Source organism: Capsicum annuum, chromosome 11 (assembly GCF_002878395.1).
Source record: "Capsicum annuum cultivar UCD-10X-F1 chromosome 11, UCD10Xv1.1, whole genome shotgun sequence".
Classification (NCBI taxonomy): domain Eukaryota; kingdom Viridiplantae; phylum Streptophyta; class Magnoliopsida; order Solanales; family Solanaceae; genus Capsicum; species Capsicum annuum.
The window spans coordinates 210,895,566-210,916,153 of NC_061121.1; the positions used below are offsets into that span (position 1 = coordinate 210,895,566).

At 36.6% G+C, this 20,588-nt stretch overlaps 1 protein-coding gene across 1 annotated transcript; it reads left to right on the forward strand.

The window, feature by feature from the left end:
• The first annotated feature begins 16,005 nt into the window (after nt 1-16,005).
• Nucleotides 16,006-20,220, forward strand: LOC107848196 (BTB/POZ domain-containing protein At5g60050). The gene is made up of 2 exons (XM_016692900.2): nt 16,006-17,045; nt 19,032-20,220. Exons 1-2 carry the CDS (start codon nt 16,500-16,502, stop codon nt 19,983-19,985), a joined length of 1,500 nt encoding a protein of 499 aa, XP_016548386.1. The 5' UTR covers nt 16,006-16,499; the 3' UTR covers nt 19,986-20,220.
• Nucleotides 20,221-20,588: the final 368 nt, after the last annotated feature.

Sequence of the window (20,588 nt, forward strand, 5' to 3'; positions counted from 1 at the left end):
TTTTCTAATTTGATTTTAGATTACTCAATTATAATTGGCTGACACCATAAATATCAAAGAGAAAAAGGGTAAATAAATGCCATAACCCTTGTGATTTAGAGTAAATATATCTCTCGTTTAAAAAATCTTTCCTAACATGTGGATTTTTTTTATCTCCTTTCGATCGACCACGACCTAGTGCCAGGTCCATGTATTTCGAGGTCAATGCTTGATGTCGTTTCTGCTAATGTTTTTCTTACCACACGTTGCTTTCTGACTTATTCAAGTGTCATGTACAATTTTTACCCCATACTAGAAGAACGAATTTACAAGACGAAATTATTCAAACATTCATGTGTTACGTTAATATGAAATATTTAAAAGACATACATTTGTATCAAGGTCAAGTATCTATTTAATCACTCATTTAAATTTAAGTGTCCTATGAAATTGATAGAATTAACTATGTTCACCAATATAGTAGCACTTTGATAGTTAGATGTCACAATGTCTTAAATCTCACGGCAAATACAGTAATATGCTAGTACAATCCTTCCGACAAGGGGAACATCACTGTATTGCAGAGCTAATCTTTGGTCCAATGCAATTTTTCCCAACATATTTATTTTGTCCCCAAGTTTAAAAAATAATTAAAAAATTTAAATTTTGTGGTCATGCTGGATAATGCTTATTTGGACTAAATCATTTCAAGTGAAATGTATTAAAATTGTTATTTAATTTGTATTTTGAAACTTGTCATGTAAAAAATTAAATTTAAATAGTTGTCAAAAAAAAAAAAAAACATTTTTTTATGAATTCAAAAATAAAATAAGATGAATAAATTAAAATATATACTCCCTCTATTTTAAATTGATTGACATGTTTTAATTTGATACAGAGTTTAAGAAAATAATTAAAAAAAATTGAATCTTGTGATCTTAAATTAAAGAAATGTCAAATGTATAAAAATATTCTTAATCTTATGGACTAAATGTTGGATGAAAAATTGAAATTAAAATATTGATAAATGGAAAGGAATTGTTCTTTTAGAAATAAATTAAAAATAAAAATAAGCTAAATAAATTAAAACAAATGGAGTATTAGGGATATACTTGGACCATTTTCTCTTCTAGGAAATATCACGAGGAAGCACTTGGTATTGTAATCATTGCAACTTACACATGTGTCTATTGGACAATAAAATTCTTGAGACCGAAAAATAAATAAATCGAGATAAGAAAATATATTGCAACAATCAATTTATTGATTTCAATGCGAGTGTTATAATCTTTATGAATCCTCTGATTCGCCTTTTCAAATATAAATTTAAGGGCTTAAAGCTTGATCTTGAATTTGAACTTGATTTGAAGATTTGATGGATTCGATCTTGACTTGTGCTTGAATTCAAAGGCTTCTGAGTTTGTTCTTGAATATTGCGGTCTTGATCTTGAATCTTGATGAACTTGATTTGAATGCTTGAGCTTTTTAGAGAAATTGCGGCGTTTGATCCACGAGCTTTCTCTTGCTACTTGTTAGAGTCCTTGGGGTCCCTCTTTCTGAATTATGAGACCCCTATTTATAGTTGTAGAAAAAGAAGAGTCATGATGAAGATGGACTTCCTTTCACCAATCAAATTCAAGTGACGTGACGCCTTTTATAGGCTTTGATTTTATTGGGCCTGCATTATTTTGACGTGTGGCATGGTCTTATTGACTCCTTCACTTGACATGACATGCCACGTCATTTGATACGTAGCGTTTATTTGGGCCTGTAAAATATTACAATATCCTGGGCTTAGCAAAGTGGGCTCATCATTTATAACCCAAATCAATAGGCTAGCCCAATAAAAAATTGACTTTAATTAAATCCATATATGTTTGGACTTAAATAATTAATCCAATTATATTAATCCGCAATATTTATTTGGGACTAATATATTTTGAATTTAATATAATCCGAATTTTGTACGGATTTAAATCTTCAAAATTGCATCGCCCACAAATGCCCCCTACTTTAAGACTTGTCGAGACATTTAATATTTTGGAGACTAACCTTGAAGTATGATTATTTAAACATGTTTCCTTCGTGATTCAACGATCTTCATACATATGAATACCCCATTCAAAAAAATTTAAGCCGAACCATATTGATATTGCCATTCAAAACTCTCTTTTTTTTTTCACGAATCTCTATACTTAAAACCCGTTGGTGAGGCATGATATTCAATTTCAAACAGATTTTGGAAGACCTTTTCATCTTCTTACTTAATCAGGAATAAAACTCTTCCGATTTGAACTTAGATTGGATAAATAAAGAACCTCCAATTTGAATTTGTATGGGAGAAGGAAACAACCTCCAATTTGAATTTTGTATGAGAGAAGAAAATCAATCTTCAATTTGGATTTATATGGGAGAAGGAAATAACCTTCATTTTAATTTTGTATGGGAGAAGGAAACAATCTCCAATTTGAATTTGTATGGGAGAAGAAAATAACCTCTAATTTGAATTTGTATGGGAGAAGAAAATAACCTCTAATTTGAATTTAGAGATAGAAGTTATTCCAATCTGAACTTATACTGGAGAAGAAAACATCCATCCTACAATCTATAAAAGGAGGTAGTTTTCCCACTTTCTCCATATCAATTTTGGGGTTTTCAAACCATCAACAATATTGAGGTAATTTATTTTCCTCTTACTTTTCTCTTATTTTCGTCACCTTTTTTTAGCACAACATATTTGTGGTAAAAAAAATAATATCTAATTGTAGGACTATTGAAATCATAAACCGTTTGATATTCCAGAAACTAGATTTTGAGTTCTATAACATATCAAAAATTCAGCTTTAAATTCCTTCAATATAATTCTCGATGATTTTTTGAAGTTAGCCCTAAATTTTATCATGCTGAAAATTTTAGATCTGCGCATCTTTACTAAAACTTTCATATCTTGAAGTAGGAAGGATGAAATCACAAGACACTTGATTCTTGTGTCACTAGATCCAAAGATCTATAACATATTCAAAATTCACAATTTAATAAAATTCAGATATTTTCAGGTGTTATCATGAAATGAATATCGAGTTTTGATTCATCAACAATTCAGATTTACGCAGCATCACCAAAAAAATTATATCTCAATGTGAGAGTATTAAAATTATGATCCTCTTGATCCTATAGATACCAGAAACATGCATGTATAACATATCCAAAATTTAGATTTTAACACTTTTTGGATTGTTCTAGATAATTTTTTGAAATTGATCTTTATATGTTGTCCGACAGAGGATTTCAGATTTACATCACCTCACCAAATAATTTATATCTTGGTGTGGTACCATCACCATCAAAGGAAGTTTTGATTGCTTCAAACTCGATTTTGAGGGCTTTATTCTATCTCAATCCAAGTTGGTGATATACAACTTTTAAGATCGTAACGCTCTGACAGGTAACATCCTTTCTATTTGTATTTTTTTTACTTTCTTTCTTGTTTTCCCTTTTTTTTCAGGATTGAAGAAAATAGCAATATACAATAATTGGCCGGCTTAAGGTGGCGAGAGTTTAACTTCGCCTCTGTCACTTTAAGACTGAAAGACTTGTGCAATAATTGACCGACTTAAGGTGGTGAGAGTTTAACTTCGCCTCTGTTACCTTAAGACCGAAAGACTTATGCGATAATTGGCCATCTTAAGGTGGCGGGAGTTTAACTTCACCTCTGCCACCTTAAGATCGAAAGACTGCAATAATTGATCGGCTTAAGGTGCGAGAGTTTAACTTTACCTCCGTCACCTTAAAACCGAAAGACTTTGCTTGAAGACGGTGGACACCAGCTTAAGGCGCGACAGATTAACTTTGCCTCCATCACCTTAAGACCGAAAGACTTTGCTTGAAGACGGAATGATTTTCTTTAAGTATGGGCCCTTTCATTGATGCATTTATGAAATGGTCTTCTTTAAGTATGGGCCCTTTACTAATGCATTTATGTAATAGTCTTCTCTAAGTATGGGCCCTTTCATCGATGCACTTATGCAATGGTCTTCTTTAAGTATGGGCCCTTTTCACCAATGCATTTATGTGATGGTTTTCTCTAAGTATGACCCTTTTCACCGATGCATTTATGCGATGGTCTTCTCTAAGTATGAGCCCTTTTAAGGATAAACTTAAGGTGCAACGGGACAAATCTTGTCCATCTTAAGGCATGGAAATTTCAATATACTTTAAGGATAAACTCGTTAGAGCCAGCTTAAGGCGCAAAGGGACAAATCTTGTCCACCTTAAAGCATGAAAATTTTGATATCCTTTTAAGGATAAACCCGTGACAGGCCAACTTAAAGTGCAAAGGGACAAATTTTGTCCACCTTAAGGCATGAAAATTTTGAGATCCTTTTAAGGATAAACCTGTGAGGGCCAGTTTAAGGTGCAAAGAAACAAATTTTGTTCACCTTAAGGCATGAAAAATTTTAGGTCCTTTTAAGGATAAACCCGCGAGAAGCCTTGATTTGAAGACTTGGAAATTTTGTCAACTTTCACTTCCAAATTTGGTATTTTGAGCGGTTCAACTTCTAAATTTGGGAATTTTGGAGACTTCATCTTATGTGAATGAAGCTCTCATATTTCATTGGAATTTGCCCCCATTGAGTCATCAATACATGGAGTGAGTCCAAAATTTAATGAGAATATTTTCATACTTGGTATCCATATGGTAGATACAGCAGGAACATATTTTTTTTTAACACTCATGCAACTGAATTCAGAATGAAATTCCAAGCGCCTACATACCTCAATGAAGAGGATCAAGTCACGACGTAGTTTTGGGTGAGTATTTTTTTTTTGTTTCTTAATTTTTGCCTAAGCTGCCTCTTTCGAGGTTTTCAACCTAGCGGACTTTCATTTTTTTTAGCCATACATAGTTTATACTCTTGAGGGCCTGGAGTGGACATACAGTTTATACTCTTGCCTTAAGGAGTGTACATGCAGTTTATACTCGTGCCTTAAGGAGTGTCATCTCCCTTCAAGGATAGTACTTATTCAAGAACTTGACGTTGATAATATCAACTTTTACTCCATATACATCGACAAGCTTGTAAGCACCATTTGAATATGCCTTTTGTATGACATAAGGTTTATCCCACTTCGGGGTGAATTTTCCCCCAGACTTATGAGAAGTGATAATGGGTCTCCTTAATGCAAGGACTTGATCTCCAACTTAGAAATACCTCAAGCGAACTCTTTTGTTGAAGGAATGAGATAGACGGGCTTGGTAACATTCAAGATTTTGTTGAGCCTCTAGTCTCTTCTCATCAAGAGCTTCTAAATCTGCAAGACGCAACTTAGCATTTTCTTCCTCGGTAAGCCCTTCTTGAATAGCCAATCTCAAAGAAGGTATTCAACGCTCAAGTGGTAGGATGACTTCAACTCCAAAAGCAAGCGAATATGGGGTTGCTTACATTGGTGTGCGATAAGTTATTCTATATGCCCATAGAGCTTCTTCCATTCGTTCATGCCAGTCTCGTTTGGATTTGGAGACAACTTTCTTCAATAAGTTGCACAAAGTCTTATTGAAGACTTCAGCTAGACCATTGGCGACAGCATGATACATAGAAGACTTGCGCTGCTTGAAGCCAAAGAGATCATAAATCTTATTCATCAGTTTGTTATCAAACGACTTGCCATTGTCAGTTATTATATATTGAGGGATTCCAAAGCGGTAGACAATATTCACTCAGATGAAGTTTGCAATATTTTCTTTCTTTACTTCCTTAAGAGTAACAACTTTGGCCCACTTTGAGAAGTAATCTGTCGCGGTTAAGATGTATAAGTGTCCACTAGAAGATTTTGGTAGTGGACCAACAACATCCATTCCCCAAGCATTGAACGACCAAGATGCTACAGTTGGATTTAGTACCTCTAGAGGTTAATGTATGAAATTTGCATAGAATTGACAAGCTTTGCATCTTCTAGCATAGTCCAAGCAATCTTTCACCATTGTTGGCCAATAATATCCCATTCTTTTAATGTGAAAATAGAGCTTTGGTCCAGACTGATGTGATCCACAAGCTCACGAGTGTGTTTCTTGTAAAGCTTAAATTGCATCTTCCTCTCCCAAACACCGTAAAAGTACTCCTTCAAATAATCTTCTGTACAGTGTGTCCTTATGGTAAAGGAAGCGAGGTGCGCGACGATGAATGTCAGTCCTTCTCCTTGGATCCTCTAGAAGTATCCCATAACATAAGTAATCAATGATAGGTTTTCGCCAATCTTCCTGTACATCTCTAAACACAGCAACAAGGTATTCAACCTTGTTTTCTACATCCTCATCTGACGGCGGTACTACCCATTCGTGGTGGATAGTAACTCGTGTCTGATTTGGAAGAGTTAGGGTTGAGGGCCAAAGCAGCTAAGGCATCAGCTTGCTTATTTTCTCTCCTTGGCACATGTTGGAGGGTTACTTCTCCAATCCACCCCATCAACTTCTATGCATAATCATGATATGATCGTAGCTCAGACTTTCTGACTTCATAGCTTCCCAAAAGCTGCTTGATCACCAATTGGGAGTCACCAAAGACTTGTAATTGCAGTTGTTTCATGTCAACTGTTATCTCAAGTCCTAGTATTAAAGCTTGATATTCAACAACATTATTAAAGCAACGGTTCATGAGGGTAAAAGAGTATGGAATGACCTCTTCTTGTGGAGTGACGAATACCACACTAGCACCAGCTCCATCTCGATGTGCGACACTATCAAAGTACATTTTTCATGGGGCTCTAGCTTCAATAACCATTGCGTTTTCATCAGAAAGTTCATTGCTCAATTCCCAATCATCAGGTATTGGGTGGTATGCAATAAGTCAGCCAATGCTTATCCCTTCACAGCTTTTTGGGGAACATACACGATCTCAAACTGCTGAAATTAAAGGTACCATCTTGCAAGTCGGTCACTAAGGACTAGTTTCGACATTACAAACTAGATGGGATTTGCTTTAGACATAAGACGGACAACATGGGCTTGAAAATAGTGTTTCATCTTTTAAATTGAGAAGGCCAGTGCCAAACATAACTTTTCAATTGGAGAATACTTTAGCTCGTTCGACGTCATCATTCTGTTCAAATAATAAAGAGAGTTTTCTTTGCCTTCACTATTTTCTTAAGACAGTAGTGCTCCAACTGACCTTTCTTATGCCGCGATGTAGAGTATCAATGGTCTCCCAGGTATAGGTTCCACAAGAACTGGTGGCTTCATTAAGTATGATTTGATACTCTCAAAGGCATTACTACAAGCTTGGTCCCATTCGAAGGGAGTGTACTTCTTCATGAGACGACTAAATGGTTGACATTTTCCGATTAGGTTTGAGATGAACCTCCTTAAATATGCTAGCCTTCCTTGAAGGATTTTTAACTTATGAATATTTCAAGGCTTGGGCATCTTCAAAATTGCATCGACCTTGTCTTGATCAATTTCAATTCCTCGGTGTCGCATAATGAAGCCAAGAAACTTTTCAGAATTAACTCCAAAGGCACACTTCAATGGATTCATCTTAAGTTGATATCTTCGAAGTAACTCGAATACCATTCTTAGGTCTTTTAAGTAGTCGTCTCTCTTTCTTGACTTCACCACTAGATCATCCACGTAGCATTCAATATTTTTATAGAGCATGCCATCAAAGATGTGCTGCATAGCCCTTTGATAAGTGGAACTAGCGTTCTTCAAACCAAAAGGAATCACCTTGAGCAATAAATACTTTTGGGCATACGAAATGCAGTGAGTTCTTCATCCTTTGTCACCATACGGATTTTATTGTAGACGGATGAACCATCCATGAAGAAAATTGCCTCATAACTAGTGGTGGCATCAATCATCAACTCTGGTATAAGGATTGGAAAGTCATCCTTAGGGCAGACGTTGTTGAGATCCCCAAAGTCAACAAAAACTCGAATTTGGCCATTCTTCTTTCGTACTGGAATAATACTTGAAATCCATGTGGGATATTTGACTTCACGAATAAAGCCTGCTTCAATGAGTTTGTTAACTTTATTTTCAATCAAAATAACCAACTCCGACCTAAAGCGTCTTTGGGCTTGCTTAACAGGACAGGCACCATTCTTGATCGCCAATTGATGGACCGCTACTTTTGTATCTAAGCCAGGCATTTCCTTATAGCTCCAGCCAAAGACATCTATATATTCTTTGAGTATGTCCATATAAGCAATTTTTTCCTCTACTTTTAGAAACGCACTCAGGTAAGTTGGTCTTGGGTCTTCATCGGTTCCAAGATTAACTTCCTTCAAAGGATCTATTGTGGCCTTTACTCCTTCTTCAAGTTGTGATGGAGCATCTCCAGTATCTTTATTCTCTTGAAGATCATCGTTGTTGTCATATATATGATAACACCAAAAGGCATCTTTTATCTCTTCATCAACCTTCATTTGAGATGAGACATCTTTCTCGTTTTGGGTCGTAACATGATATGAGGAGCCAACACTCTCTTCATCTTCTTTGTGTTGCTTGGTATAAACCATATTATGCCTCTTTGCTTTTAGCACCTCATTGCATAAAACTACCAGTTTCGTCTGTCGCTTCATTCTAGAAGAAATCAAACTTTGGAAATCCTTTTGTATTTTAAGTGAAGAGTGCATCATCGTGCTTTGACGACTCCTCTTACGCTTGTTGTTTTTCTTCTTATTTAGAGGTCCTAAACTTTCAAACACAGAAGTTCTTACAGTTGACCCTCCAAGTCGATCAAATACAGAGGGTCTTTTATTAGCAGCAGTGGATTTTTCTTCCACGGTGATGTAATTACTGACTGCCCTTCTTATGGAGATGCAAATTAGAGGTGGCTACGTGTATCCTAAGCCTTCACGTGCCTGCCTAGTTGTACCCTTCGACGGAAGTTTGACCAACCTTGATGGCTAATTAGGATTATTTCCAGCCTTTATAAATAACTTATATGCATTTGGGTCAAAGCCTTCTTTCGTACGCTTCGTAGGGAGTGTCATATCTTGTGGCAGATTTTGAGCCACAGTCTCTTCAAGAAGTCTTGAGGATGGATTTATTGTATCAATCTTCCTGATAGGAAAAGTTACCCCCTTTAGCACATTATCTTGGGAATTCGATGGGTGATCTTTCTCTTTCTTTACCTTCGGTACGTAGCGAAGAATGGGAGTTGCCTTTTTTTTCATAGAAGCGGCACTTTCTTTATTTGAAATGGAGAGAGTTTTTTTGTTGGCGAATGTTTTGACAGTCACTGCGACCTTCTTAGATGCAAGATTATCACATTTGGTCTTGGTGACATCTTCAACCCTCTTCTCATCCACAACATGATTCTTTAAGTAGACTTTTGCATCAGTACAATAGGACTCAGCTTCAGTGAATGGCTTATCACCGACAACTATCTTTCTTTCCACTTCGCCTTTGAGGTACTTCAAACATTGATAGTAAGAGGACGGTATAATTTTGTTCCCGTGCACCCAAGGCCTACCATGCAATATATTGTATGAAGTTTTGGCATCGATCACATGCATCAATGGGTTTGATTGAAAATAATCCATACGAATTCCCAACTTGATATATCTCATGGCCCTCTGGCCCCCTTGGTTGAAGCCTTGGATCATTATACGGCTTTCATCTAGTTCGCTAGTGGCGATGCCAAGTTTCTTTATCGTGCGGATAGGTAGGATGTTGACTCCAGATCCCTCATCTATCAAGATTCTATTGATCTTCTTTCCTAGAATTTGACCCACCGTGTATAAGAGATGGTTATGTAGGGAATCACCAAGCAAAATACCATTATTTATGAATGGGATTTTTATATCACATATATGTGCCTCTTTGTCAAGAGTTTCAGCAAGCTTTTCGAAAGATGAAGGAACTTTCATGGGTAGATTCTCACCCTTTGCTCCCTCTTTAGCAGTATTAAAACAAGACGTCTCAAGGTTGACTTGGACAGTCTTTACATGAAAGCAACTCGGTAAGAATTCCTCTAAAGTCACTAGACGTCGAGGTTTTTGGTGGTGAAGCTCTGTCACCCTCGTATTCTTTGAAAGTTCAACCAACTTCTATTTTCTTGGTTTCTTCACCATTCTTCTTCTGGTTGGCTGCTTAGATGACTCCTTTTGCAGAATCATCTTCTTATGTCTGCGCTTAGTCACCAGAGTCCAACCTTCATCATCACCTTCGTCAACTAAAGACCTGTCAGACTCAAATATCTTCTCATTATGATTTTTGACACATATTTGGACTGGGTCGAGTGAGCCAAAAGTGATAGGGATTTGATGAGAACTGGCCGTCTCATCGTCTAAGAAGATTTTCTTCTCTTTTACCAGTTGCATGACTTTATCTTTAAAGACAAAACACTTTTCCAGAGGATAACTTATGAGCCTATGATATTTGCAATAATTAGGGTTATTGGTCCTTCCAGCCTCGTTGGGACGCTTCATCTTTGGGATTTCAATGAGCTTATGCTCAAGGAGTTCATCAAAAATCTCAGCACTATCAGAATCAAGGAAGGGATATTCCTTTTCTTGCATCTCTTTTAAAGTTTTTTTATTCGGACGTGCTCCAGAAGTTCCCTTCACACTTTGCTTCTTGCTCACCTTTGTGGTGACCTTCACAGAAGACACATCAACATTCATGGATTCCTTGTTGCCATTTTTGGGGATAAACTTACTCCATCTCTTGGGCTCCTGCTTATTCTTTCCCCTTTGAGAGTCGTGGATAGGTGTTGCTTCCATTCCAATAGAAGACATGCTCAACTCCATATCGTGAGCACTGGTAGCTAGCTCTTCAAAGGATTTGGGCTTAATGCCTTGCAAGATATAGAGAAGTTTCCAGTGCATTCCTTGGATGAACATCTTTATTGCAGAAGCTTCGCTGACCCTATCTTTGCAGTTTAGGCTAGCATTTCTCCATCGATTTATGAATTCAATGACTGGTTCATCCTTTCTTTGCCAAGTATTGTGAGCTCTACCAAGCTCACTGTACGCCTTATGCTAAAGCAATTTAGGAACTTGTGCTCCAATTGCTCTGAGTTATCGATGGAATTAGGCTCAAGGTCCATATACTAATCAAAGGTGTTTTCCTTTAGGGAACAAACAAACTGTTTGACAAGATAGTCACCATAAGTTCTAGCATTATTATATGTCTCAACAAAGTGTGCAACATACTGTTTTGGATTCCCTTTGCCCTCAAATTATTGAAATTTGGGGGGTTGATAGCCGGCAGGTATTTTGAGGCCATCTATCCTCGCAGTATAGGGCTTGGCATACGCAAGGAAATATATGGTGACAACATCATACTTGTCTTTGAGTGTCCCTTCAATGAATTTCTTTAATTGCCCAATTGGGATCATTCCCTCAGAAGAAATTTGCACCTCTTTAGTCGGTGGTGTTTGTTTCACAGGATTTTCTGTCTCATGAACCTCTAGAGATTTTCCAGTTGAATGGCTAGACTCTCCATCTATCAGACCTTTCACCCTATCCACTATCTTATCGATTCAAGCATCTTGATTCTGAACATATTTGGTCAGGCCTTTACCAGATTCGCGAGCTGCTCCACTATAGATGAGACATCAGTCACCATCGCTTGTATAATCACTGGAGATGTTGGAGAGTAGCACAGATTATCTCATAAGTTAATCTTTAAAATGCTCAACTTATGCGGTGTAGTCGGAGATGATGAGTTGCTTGAACAACTATCGCTCTTTGCGCCAGAGTATTTGGAATCGGAATGCTTAAGTAGAGCTAGAGTCTTCTTAATCGATTCCGCTATACTGCTTCCTCATTCCGAAGCACTTGCATTGGACTTCTTTATTTTTGGGGTTGGAGATCCAAAAATTGGAGTTGGTTCGGACGACACTGGATGTGTTTGTTGTCCTAGCAAGCCTGTCTTGCTCCTTGTGACAGCTCTTAAGCTTCCGAAAGTAACATCAAGGATGTTTTCTACTTCAGCAGAGAACTTTGAATCAACAACCTTGGCAATAGTTGATTGAGAGTTGACCTTCTTGGAAGTCATTTCGTCGTTCTTAAACTTTGAAGTATGAAAAGTTGAGATGAGAGATAGAGATTGTCCCACTGAGCGTGCCAGAATTTGTTGGACATTAAAATTCTCGAGACCAAAAAATAAATAAATCGAGACAAGAAAATATATTACAACAATCAATTTACTGATTTCAATGCGAGTGTTACAATCTTTGTAAATCCCCTGATTCGCCTTTTCAAATATAAATTCAAGGGCTTAAAGCTTGATCTTGAATTTGAACTTGATTTGAAGATTTGATCTTGACTTGTGCTTGAATTCAAAGACTTTTGAGCTTGTTCTTGAATATTGCGGTCTTGATCTTGAATCTTGATGAACTTGATTTGAATGCTTGAGCTATTTAGAGAAATTGCGGCGTTTGATCCACGAGCTTTCTCTTGCTACTTGTTAGAGTTCTTGGGGTCCCTCTTTCTGAATTATGAGACCCCTATTTATAGTTGTGGAAAAAGAAGAGTCATGATGAAGATGGACTTCCTTTCACCAATCAAATTCAAGTGACGTGACGCCTTTTATGGCCTTTGATTTTATTGGGTCTGCTGTATTATTTTGATATGTGGCATGATCCTATTGGCTCCTTTACTTGACTTGTCATGCCACGTCGTTTGACACATGACGTTTATTTGGACCTGTAGAATATGACAATATCTTGGGCTTAGCAAAGTGGGCTCATCATTTGTAGCCCAAATCAATGCGCTAGCCCAATAAAAAAAATGAACTTTAATTTAATCCATATATGTTTGGACTTAAATAATTAATCCAATTATATTAATCCGCAATATTTATTTGGGACTAATATATTTTGAATTTAATATAATTTAAATTTTGTACGGATTTAAATCTTCAAAATTGCATCGCCCACAGTTTCACTTCAATTCAAATAAAGTTTATATTTTTTACTTTTTCTGCCTATTATTAGTCACACACTCATTCTAAATGAAAAAAAAAAAAAAAAGGAACTTTCAACAAAAGGAAAAAAAATTAAGTGATAAAATTATGTTCATACTTTGTGTTAACATTAACTTTGTTGTTTCTAATTAAGTGATAAACTTGTATAAGAATGTAGTACATAAAAGACACGTATCATGTGTTTGGCATGATGAAGAATGCTTTTTTTTTTTTTTCAAAAAAAAAAAAAAAATAGTTCTAGGTGAAATTTTTTTCCTACCAAATGAGTTTATTGATGTTTGAACGAAAGTCATTTGCTTTTCTAATTATTCATATTATTATTACAACCAATGCTTAAAATTAATATTAATACCATCAAGAGTGTGATAGAATTCCTTCTTTTTCAAATTAGATATTTCGAATTCAAATTTTGAGAATGGAAAAACTCCTAGTAGTAAGTGTTTTCTTTTAATAAGTTTTATTAAACACTAATTAAAACTAGTTAAGAGAATTTTGAATATCAAATGATTCTATATCAAAAACTACTAATATCAATCTTTTATAATAAAAAATTGGTCACAAAACTATTTGATTAACTAATATTATTATCAATTTTAAGTAAATATTTATATTATTTCCACGTTTTACTAAGGATAAGAAAAGAAAAAGTAAAAGTGAACTAAACACAAAATCAGATGCAGTTGAAGTTGTTTGAGTTTCCCACCTCAATTGTAAAATTAAATACCCTCTTTATCTCAATTTATATAGCACATTAAAAAAAAATTGAGAGTTAACTAGCTAGGTTAGTCATTAATCAAAATTTTTAAAAATATTTTAAATTATTAATTATTATAATTTGTAGTATTTTTTATATAAATTTTATTTCAAAAACCTTAAAGCTTTTATGTTTGATTCATGATCAAAATTTAAAATTTTAAATTAAAAAAATTCTAATTACACAACATAAATAAGGACACAAAAATATTGAACTCCTTATACGGTCTTGAAAAATGATTTTATGAGCTATTTTTATGAGTTAAGTTAGCATAAAAGTCCACTTCTTATTTATTACTCAATATCCAAGTTAAATACTTCTTACTTCTTAATTTTTCTATGTTATGTAACTCCAAATGTTCAATTTCCCAAGATTAATATTAGAGGTTCCGTTAATCCCTTTCAGCAGGATTAAAAATATTTCATTTCATATTAATTGTCCATTTTATTATAAATAGTTATCTCAAATTATTTATCTATTTATTAAATCAAGACAAAATTAATATTTATCCATTTTATCCTTATAATTAATAATTTTTATAAGTATAAACATATTTATAAGTTTATGCGTTTTATACGGTTGTGATTACTTATCTTATCTTGAGCCGGGGGTCTATCGGAAATAGCCTTGCTACTTCTCCGGAGGTAGTGGTATGGACTGCGTACATCTTACCCTCCCCAGACCTCACTATGTGGGAATACACTGGGTTTGTTGTTGTTGTTATAAACATATTTATAAGTTCCAAAACATCTTTTTTAAAAAAAGTAGATAAATTGTAAATTAATAAAATCGTTCATCGTAATTGTGTTCATCGATCTAGAAAAGACGTATGATAAAGTCCCGAGGGAGGTCCTTTGGAGATGCTTGGAGATGAGAGGGGTCCTGGTGGCGTACATCAAAGCTATTAAGGACAAGTACGATAGAGGGAAGACCCGAGTGAGGACGGCGAGAGGAGATTCGGAGCATTTTTTGATCGAGACAAGATTGCATCAGGGATCTACTCTTAGTCCGTTCCTTTTTGCGTTGGTGATGGACGTGTTGACGCGGAGTATCCAAGGCGAGGTGCCTTGGTGTATGTTATTTGCGGATGATGTAGTATTGATTGATGAAACGCGGGGGGGAGAGGGGGAAGAGATGACAAATTGGAGGTTTGGAGGCAAACCCTTGAGTCTAAGGGGTTTAGGTTGAGTAGGTCCAAGACGGAGTATTTGGAATGCAAGTTTAGTGACTCGAGGTAGGAGGACGAAGTGGTAGTGAGGTTGGACTCCCAGGATGCGTGTAAGAGGGATAGTTTTAAGTACCTTAGGTCTATGATCCAGGGGATGGTGAGATTGTTGAGGATGTTTCTAACCGTATTGGAGCAGGTTGGATGAAGTGGAGGCTCGCCTCGGGAGTGTTATGGGATAAGAATGTGCCCCTTAAGCTTAAAGGCAAATTCTATAGAGTAGCAGTTCGTCCGGCTATGTTGTATGGGGCGGAGTGTTGGCCAGTTAAGCACGTTCACATCCAAAAATTGAAGGTGGCGGAAATGAGAATGTTGCGTTGGATGTGTGCGCTTACTAAAGGGGACAGAGTTAGGAATGAGATTATTTGGGATAAGGTGGGAGTGACTTCGATGGAGGACAAGATGCGGGAAGGAAGACTGAGATGGTTTGGGCATGTGATGAGGAGGAGCGCGGATGCCCCGGTTCGGAGGTGTGAGAGGCTAGCGTTGGATGACTTCAGGAGGAGAAGAGGTAGGTCGAAGAAATACTGGAGGGAGGTGATTAGACATGACATGGAGCAGCTTCAGCTTACTGAGGACATGACCCTAGATAGGAAGGCGTGGAGGTCGAGGATTAGGGTAGAAGGCTAGTGTTAGTGTGTGGGTTGTAGCTAGCAGTCAGGAGAGTTCTTGTGTAACAAGTTTTAGTAATCATAGGATACTGAATATAGGTGTCTTTTGGTATGTGAGTGTATGTCACTATTAGATGGGTGCCCTATTTTCTATTGCTTAGTTCCTATTTTCTTATTCCGTGTTGCTTTTATTTTCCGTATTTTATATTTCTGTGATTTTATTCTATTATTTCCTATTCTTTATTTCGGTTATATCATTCATCCCGTTGTTTATTATCTTTTATCTTGAGCCGGGGGTCTATCGAAAATAACTTCTCTATTGCTTTGAAGATAGCGGTATAGACAGCGTACATCTGACCCTCCCCATACCCTATGCTGTGGAAATACAATGGGTTTGTTGTTGTTGTTCTTCATCGTAATTGTGATTTTTTAACAGACATGTAAAGTGAAAATTAGACAACTAATACTATAAAACAAGGGAGGGAGTAACAGTTATTATAGTTTTTTTAATTCAAATCCCAAAAATAATCAACTACTTTTACTCTAACTTCCCACCACACTCTGTCACTACCAAACTTCAAGAGTTCAGATCCCACAGCTTACAACTCTCTCTCTCTCTCTCTCTCTCTCTCTCTCTCTCTACCTTCTTCAACCTCTTCAAGAGCTAAGAAATCTCAAGAAAATAAACAAACCTCAAAACTTTTAGCTCCTTCCTTCAATGGCTTCCCCTAACAACAACAAATCCAAGAACAACCAACTAGTTACTATCTATTATTTTGTATAATTCGATTATAGTATTATTTTTTTATATTACTATTCTACTATCTCTTGTTGGCCTTATTATTACTCATGTACTGAGGGGTTTAAAAGTCTTATTCTGACCGAATGAGTTTTAAGTGTTCAGTTGGCAAAGTCGTGAGTGACATGTCACATGTTAGTTTGAGTTAGAAGTAAGATCTATCGAGATCCAACAAAGAACAATTTTTATCGCCTTCAATGGCTTCCCCTAACAATAACAACAACAAAAATCCCAAGAACAACCAATTAGTTTCCACTATGATCAAACAAGGCTTCATTTCCAACCCCTACCTCTCTCCTTCACCACCACATACCCAAATTCCAACACGACCCGACAACAACCCAAGCCCAACCCGACCCGGTAATCCAAGCCCAAGCCCGACCCCGACCCTTTTCGACATGATGTCAGAGGAACAAAACCAAAACTCATTTAAAGTGCAGCACGACAGAGTTTTCAAGGTATTGGCTGACGCACCATTTCCAGCCGTGGGTGACGTCAGGCTGACGATAGCAGCGCGTGATGGGTTTAAGGTTTCCATGGATGTCCACAGGAGAGTCCTGGTGGGGAAGAGTAGGTTTTTCGCTGAGAAGCTGAAAGGGAGAAATGGGTTGCAGCATTCAGTGGAGATTCTTGATTGTGATGATGTGGAGGTTTATGTGGAGACATTGGTGCTCATGTATTGTGATGATTTGAAGAAGAGATTGATTGGTGAGGATGTTACCAAAGTCCTAGGATTGCTTAAGGTATGATAGTACTTAATTTAATTGTGGCAGTTTGTCTTGGCACGCATATTAAGAAAATTGTTAATATTACTGTTTTACCATAGTATCCCTGTTAATTGATGGTTACTGTTGTTAACAGTGGCGGACTCGGGATTTAGGGGTCGTGGGTTCCCCAAAGGGCGTATTGACGCCCAAAGTTTTGAAGTTCCAAATGGGAACTAAAACACCCGTCTATCTTCTTGGTTTACTGAATGTTTTTTTAAGTCTTACATCAATTTTTATGTATTTTTATATAATTATACCTAGTTTGTATCAATCTAGGTTAGGCATAGAATCCTGACCTTTTTAACTTAAACCTTTTTGGGTAATCCTCCCCCTTTGAGCTAGTTTTTTGGAACGTGAGTTAGGTCCAAGACCTAATTAATTCAACATGCTATCAGAGCCAAGTCCAATCCCTTTTGGGCTCCCGTCTATTCTTCAGCTTGGACTTGGGCGTGAAGAGTGTGTTAAGAGTGGATTAGAGTCCCATATTGGTTGGAACGGATTGGTGCTTTGATAATCAAAGCAATTTGATTTATGACATGTAACTCCAAAAACCAAGTAGTTAAAACTTAAAAGATTTATGCAGAAATCTACGTACTAGCTTTATGATGATAAAATGGAAATAAAAATAAGGGTATAGGCAATATTAGTACAGAACCGATTATTGACTTAGGCATCTCAATTGTTGCTTAATAATATATGTGGTAGGATTCAGCTTATATGAATCCATATTTTTATTACTGCATACAATCATGTATTGTAATCCCTATATAACTAGTCCGTGAAACTAAGGGGTAAAGGCCCTTGTAACTTGCAACTTGTACTAATCCCAAACATATGACCTGCCGATGAAAAAGCCCGTAAAGACAAATTTTTACTCTACAATGTGTATTTATTATCAAGGTTTGTTGATGGGCTGCAAGATGTTATGAATATCTAAATTGATGAGTAAAACATTAGGAGGAAATATGAACGCGTAGAGTTAGAAAATTGATTTGAATACAAATAAGTTAGGAGTATCATTTATGTAGGAGACTAATAACTAGCTATAAGTTGACATGTTGGGAAAAGGTTACAAAAATATGGCATTTCGATGCTGGTTTTTAAATGTAACTTTGTGTTAGCAAGTTTCTCCATGAGCTGATTGTGGCTTGGTATATTTTATTGAAATAATAATGCTAAATGATTCACGTCACAGTGTGTTAAAATCCACTAAGAGTACTAGAGGATTTACCGTAAAATACCCTTTAAATCACTTGGTTGCATTTATTCATGTTGTTGTATTTCTCAAAGTTGAGTCCCCGAGTTATATTATCATACTTGAGTTGTCCAGCATTGGGCGCGTGAGGAGTGTCAAGTCCCACATTGGTTGAGGGAACGAGTTGTGATCTCCTATGGACAATCCTTCCGTCATGAGTTTAATTTTTTAGGATGAGCTAGGGCCTAAGGCCCATCTTTTACATGGTATCAGAACCAAGATCCATTGATCCTTGTTGATGTGTTTCTTAATATTGGCCCCCCATGTTATATAATCCGCGCTCTAGTTGTCCTTCCTGGGTGTGTGAGATAGTGTTGACTCCCACATTGGTTGAGAGAATGAGTTGTGGTCTCCTTATATGGTCTTCGGCTTCCCCTCGTAAGCTAGCTTTTAGGTTTAAGTTAGGCCTAAGGTCCATCTCTTCACATGATAAAAGCGAAAATTTAACTCCAATGGAGAGGAGATCGTATGGAAAACATCTTGTTCCCTCTGCTTGTGTGCTTCTTCAGTAAATGAGAAATCAATGGAGAGCTAGACATTGTAAAAGAAACAAATTCACTGTGTGAATTAGAGAATGGGTAGGGTACCAAGCTTTGTTTTTCTGGTACGGCAAAGTTTTAACTACACTGATGACTTGGGACTTGGAGTTTCCTTTTACGATCTTATTTTCTGTATTAATATTTTCTTTTATCATGTTTCTATCGCAGATATCTTCAGCAATTATGTTTGATGATGGAGTATTGGCTTGTTTGGAGTATCTGGAGGCTGTTCCTTGGTCCCAACAAGAAGAGGAAAAAGTAGTATCTCATCTCAGTCAACTTCAGCTTCCTGATTCGGCAGCTGATATACTTCAGAGATTAGTTGCTGAACCATCAACATCTTCAAGATCCGATGACATTCTTCAGAGACTACTTACTGCTGTTTTACATGCCAAAGATGATAAAGCCCGCAAAGAGATGAAAAAAGTGATATCTCGTTTGCTAAGAGAAAACACTAGCAATAGTAGCAGTCATGAAAGTAACCTCGATATATCTAAGGATACGCTCTATCATTTTTGTCATAGATGCCTCACTTCTCTAATACTTAGCTTGTCTGAAGCTACATCCGTGGATGATAACAGGCAGGACCGAGGGATTCTAATGGGTGAGATTGCTCGTGAAGCAGACAATCTGCAGTGGATAGTTGATATCCTAATCGACAGGAAAATGGGGGATGCGTTTGTGAAACTATGGGCAGAACAAAAAGAACTCTCCGTTCTCCACTCCAAGATTCCCACCATGTATCGCCATGAGATCAGTAAGATCACTGCACAACTTTGCGTTGCAATTGGTAGGGGAATTTTATTAGTGCCAAAAGATGTTAGATATTGTTTGTTATCGACATGGCTGGAAAGTCTATATGAAGATTTTGGGTGGATGAAGAGGGCTGGTAGATCAATTGACAAGAAGCTAGTTGAGGAGGGACTTGGCCAGACTATTTTAACACTACCCTTGGCTCAGCAACAAACCATTCTCCTTAACTGGTTCGATCGATTCCTTAACAAAGGGGATGACTGTCCCAATATTCAGAGAGCTTTTGAAGTTTGGTGGAGAAGGTCATTCGTTAAGCAGTACACAGTCGATTCTCAGTTACAATTAGCTCTTTTCGATTATACAGAGTGAGAAGGAGAATACAATGGCATTCTTGGTTTGTTACATGCTCCTATACACATTAATGTATATAAGAGATGCCCTGCCACCATTCTTTCAAACAATTGTGTAGTTCTTTCTGTTGTAAATTTGGAACTTCAGCTTGTCTGATGATTTATCTAAGGAGGGGAAGAGAAGCAGAAAATAATGTAATCAAAATCATAACCGTATACTCTACTTGTATAAAGAGGGTAGTAATTTGGATATACAACCTAACTAGCCCCAGCAAAGTGAATTTTCATCACCACTACGCAATTCTGAAATTGTAAAATACATGTTTAAATCACGTTCACTTTGAAGATTTGTAACATTCTCTTGAAAATGTGAACAACAATTAGTGGGTCTCAACCACACTAAAATCCTCTTTATTTTCGTCATTGTTTAAGGATCCACCCAGCTCAAAGCAACTCTTTTAAAAAGGTGGTATCTTTTAATTGTTCAAAAGAATACACTCCCGTGAAAAATAGTTGCATATGATTTAATGTAGGGTTGCCATAAATACCTAAAAATCGAAATACCAAATCAACCGAATTATTTCAGTTTTTCGATTCGGATTTGATTTATTTTTTTATAAAT